This window comes from Nicotiana sylvestris, chromosome 5 (genome assembly GCF_000393655.2).
Source record: "Nicotiana sylvestris chromosome 5, ASM39365v2, whole genome shotgun sequence".
Classification (NCBI taxonomy): Eukaryota; Viridiplantae; Streptophyta; class Magnoliopsida; order Solanales; family Solanaceae; genus Nicotiana; species Nicotiana sylvestris.
The window spans coordinates 14,802,915-14,807,514 of NC_091061.1; the positions used below are offsets into that span (position 1 = coordinate 14,802,915).

The 4,600-nt window shown below is 33.7% G+C and overlaps 1 protein-coding gene across 1 annotated transcript; it reads left to right on the top strand.

Annotated features, from left to right (window-relative positions):
* Positions 1 to 556: 556 nt before the first annotated feature.
* On the top strand, positions 557 to 1,033 carry LOC138868295 (uncharacterized). Its single transcript, XM_070145840.1, has 2 exons — positions 557 to 729; positions 823 to 1,033. Exons 1-2 carry the CDS (start codon positions 557 to 559, stop codon positions 1,031 to 1,033), a joined length of 384 nt encoding a protein of 127 aa, XP_070001941.1.
* The last annotated feature ends 3,567 nt before the right edge of the window (positions 1,034 to 4,600 follow it).

The following is a 4,600-nucleotide window of genomic DNA, read 5'->3' on the forward strand; positions in this document are numbered from 1 at the left end:
CAATTAGGGTTTAAACTTAATGATACACAAAGTTAACTTTTCGGACCAACTTATCTTCAAAAAAATACTTAAGAAAAGGTCAATATATCGGATATTGTTATGATAAATATCAGATTATGATGGATGTCTACTCTTCTTCCATGATCTTCATCTCAAATGCTTAATAACATATTCAATGACATATTTTGTATGTTCAATGACATATTCCATGACATATTTTCTTCACTTTTTATGCTTATATAAAGACCTTGTAATAGATAGGAAAATACACACAATTGAAGAAGAAATACGAATCTTTCTTCCTCTCTTTCTATCTATATCTCTTAGTTTATTTTGCTTGTTCTATATTGTTATTTTGGGTTATATTTTATAACACGTTATCAGCACGAGGCTCTACCATCTCAAGAAGATCTTTGAGAAAATTAAGGTATAATTTTTCTCAAATTTGTATTTTTTTTAAATGTCTGATATTATGAAAAGAAAGTTCGTTGCCCTTGAAATTTCGGGAAAGAACTATATGACATGAGTATTGGATGCTAAAATCCATTTAGATGCAATGGGTCTTGGAGACGCCATTAAAGATAAAGATAAAGCATCTACACAAGACTGTGCAAAGACCTTGATTTTCTTGCGCCATCACCTTGATGAAGGGTTGAAAATTGAATATCTCACAGTGAAAGATCCATTTGTTTTGTGGAATGGTTTAAAGGAAAGATATGACAACTTAAAGTTGGTCACTCTTCCACAAGCACGATATGATTGGGCTCATCTTAGGCTCCAAGACTTTAAGTCTGTTTCTGAATATAATTCTGCTATGTTTAGAATTACTTCCAAATTGAAACTCTGTGGAGATAATATCAGTGACTATGATATGCTTGAAAAAACGTTTACAACGTTTCATGCTTCCAATATGGTCTTACAACAGCAGTACCGAGAGAAAGGCTTTACAAAGTACTCTCAGTTGATTTCTCTTCTACTTGTGGCTGAAAGAAACAATGAATTGCTTTTTTTGAGCACCCTAATGAAAAAATAAACCACTTGGTCGGTGATGGATCTGTGGTTAGAGATGATTGAGCAATTTAATTTTTATGCTTTTCTATTCGTAGTATGTAATGAATAAACATCTCGTAATTTTTATTGCACTCTACAATTCTTCTTATGTAGTTCTTAAGAATATTTTTATTTCCGAAATTTTATAAATTTCACAAACAATGAGTAATATCCTATTAATTAGTATTCTAGTCTCAGTGATCTTTTAACGATTTTAACTTTCCTATACATTGCTTTAATTCTCTTTAAGAAAAGGTTTACAAGCACCCTAGAACAACTTTTGTTACTTCACCCTCAATTTTTTTTATGAGTATTTTTCTTTTCTTACACGGATCAATTATTTTTTATACAATGTGTAGGAAAATGCAAATAATTTATACTTGTAAATAAATTTGTTGTAGTTGTATTAGTCATATGTGTACTTGTATTATTTTTTTGCATAATTATTTGTATAATAATTAGAATTTGCCAGAAAATGCATTAAAGGCTACTATTGAATTATTGGTTTAACTTTATTTCTTTTCCATTTTTCTCTAAAAATACTAATATTTATTCATATACTTCTTTTGTATGTCAAACTATGGGAAGCAAATATGCATATCTTTCAAAGCAAACTTGGATCAAAGTTCAATTATAAAAATATTTGCTTAATTGATTCATGTACGACACATACAATATTCAAAGAGAAGAAATATTTCTCTCATTTAAATATGTGTAAGGCAAATATTACTACAATTTCTGGTAGTAGTAATCTAATTGAAGGCTCTGGAAGAGCTATTATAACTCTACCTATGAGAACAATAATTATCATTGAGAATGCAATGTTCTCCTCCAAGTCCAAGAGGAACTTGTTGAGTTTTAAAGATATCCGCAAAAATGGATTTCATATTGAGACAATAGATGAGAATAATATGGAATATCTCATCGTTACCAAGAATGTCTCTGGCTAGAAAAGAATTATTGAGAAGTTCCCATCTTTATCTTGTGGCCTGTATTGGACAAAAATTAGTGCAATTGAGGCACATTCTACCTTAAACCAAAAGGTTACTGCTTACAATACTTTTATACTTTGGCATGATCGATTGGGCCATCCTGGATCAATTATGATGAGACGAATCATAGAAAACTCAAATGGGCATCCATTAAAGAATTTGAAAATTCTTTCAAATAATGAATTTTCTTGCACTTCTTGTTATCAAGGCAAGTTAATTATAAGACCATGACCAACAAAGGTTGGGATTGAGTCCCCTGCGTTTTTAGAACGTATACAAGGGGACATTTGTGGACCTATTCACCCACCTAGTGGGTCGTTTAGATATTTTATGGTCTTAATAGATGCATCCTCTAGATGGTCTCATGTATGCTTATTGTCATCTCGCAACCTCGCGTTTGCAAAATTAATGGCACAAATAATCCGATTACGGGCACAATTTCCCGATAATCCAATTAAGTCTATTAGACTTGATAATGCTGCTGAGTTTTCATCCCAAGCATTTAATGATTATTGCTTATCAATTGGGATAAAAGTGGAACATCTTGTAGCTCATGTTCACACTCAAAATGGCTTTGCAGAGTCTTTAATTAAACGTGTGCAATTGATAGCAAGACCGTTACTCATGAAAACGAAGTTGCCCACTTCTGTTTGGGGTCACGCTATTTTACATGCAGCAATGCTAATTCATCTCAGACCGACAAATTATCACAAATATTCCCCGTTGCAATTAGTTTTGGGTCATGAACCTAATATATCTCATCTATGAATATTTGGATGCGTTGTATATGTGCCTGTAGCACCCCCATATCGCACCAAGATGGGTCCCCAAAGAAGGTTAGGAATATATGTTGGGTTTGAATCACCCTCCATTATTCGTTACCTTGAAACATTAAAGGGAGATTTGTTCACTGCTCGTTTTGCAGATTGTCGATTCGATGAGGCATTTTTCCCAAAACTAGGGGGAGAAATTAGTGAAACAAAACGTAAAATTTTGTGGAAAAATACATCATTGTCTCATCTTGATCCACGTGCATCTATTTGTGACACAGAGGTGCAAAAGATTATCCATTTGCAGAAAATAGCAAATCAAATGCCAGATGCATTTACAGATTTGAAAAGGATAACAAAATCACATACCCCTGCAGAGAATGTTTCAATCCGTATTGATGTCCCTATTGGACAATCTTCTAGTGTCATAGCTAATGAGTCAAAAGCACGCCTAAAACGTGGCTGACCATTAGGTTCTAAGGATCGAAATCCTAGAAAAAGAAAAACAAATGATCAAGATGACACTACGAAAGAGTCTCATAAAGAAATTTACGATTTAACCAATCCTGAGATTCATGAGGAAATCAATGAGCCTGAGACTCAAGAAAATAAGGAACTATCAATAAATCCAATCGATATTGAGACAAATTTGAATCAAATGGATATAGTGGCAGATTACATCTTTGCATATAATGTTGCATCTAGCATTATGCAAGAAAGTGAGGATCTTGAACCTCAATCTGTTGGAGAATGTCGACAAAGACTTGATTGGCCAAAATGGCAAGAAGCAATCCAATTAGAGTTAAGTTCACTTGCAAAACGTGAAGTTTTTAGGCCTGTAGTCCAAACACCTAATGGTGTTAAGCCTGTTGGCTACAAATGGGTCTTTGTACGCAAAAGGAATGAGAAAATGAGGTACAAAGATATAAGGCACGCCTTGTTGCACAAGGATTTTCACAAAGGCCTGGTATCGATTATGAAAAGACATATTCTCCTGTTATGGATGCTATAACATTCCGTTATCTCATTAATTTTGCTGTCCATGAAAAGCTTGACATGCATTTAATGGATGTAGTTACAGCCTACCTTTCGGCTCACTTGATAATGAGATATACATGAAAATTCCCGAGGGATTTAAAATGCCTAACGCACAGAATTCAAATTTCCGGGAAACATTTTCAATCAAATTGCAAAGATCTTTGTATGGTCTAAAGCAATCAGGAAGAATGTGGTATAACCGTCTTAGTGAGTATTTATTAAATATAAATGATGTCATTTGTCCATGTGTTTTTATAAAGAAAACAACATCGGAATTTGTTGTACTTGCCGTATATGTTGATGACATAAACCTTATTGGAACTCCTACAGAACTCCAAAAGGCAACTGATTATTTAAAGAAGGAATTTGAGATGAAAGATCTTGGAAAGATAAAATTATGTCTCGGTTTGCAAATTGAACATTTGACAAATGAGATTTTTGTTCATCAATCTGCCTACATTAAAAAGGTATTGAAACGGTTTTACATGGATGGAGCACATCCATTAAGTACTTTGATGATTGTTCGATCACTTGATATGAATAAGGACCCGTTTCGACCTCAAGAAAAGAATGAAGAGCTTCTTGGTCCTGAAGTACCATATCTTAGTGCAATTGGTGCACTAATGTATCTTGCTAACACTACAAGGCCTGACATAACTTTTTCGGTTAATGTCTTAGCAAGATATAGCTCTGCTCCTACAAGGAGACACTGGAATGGGATCAAACACATATTGCGCTATCTAAAAGGGA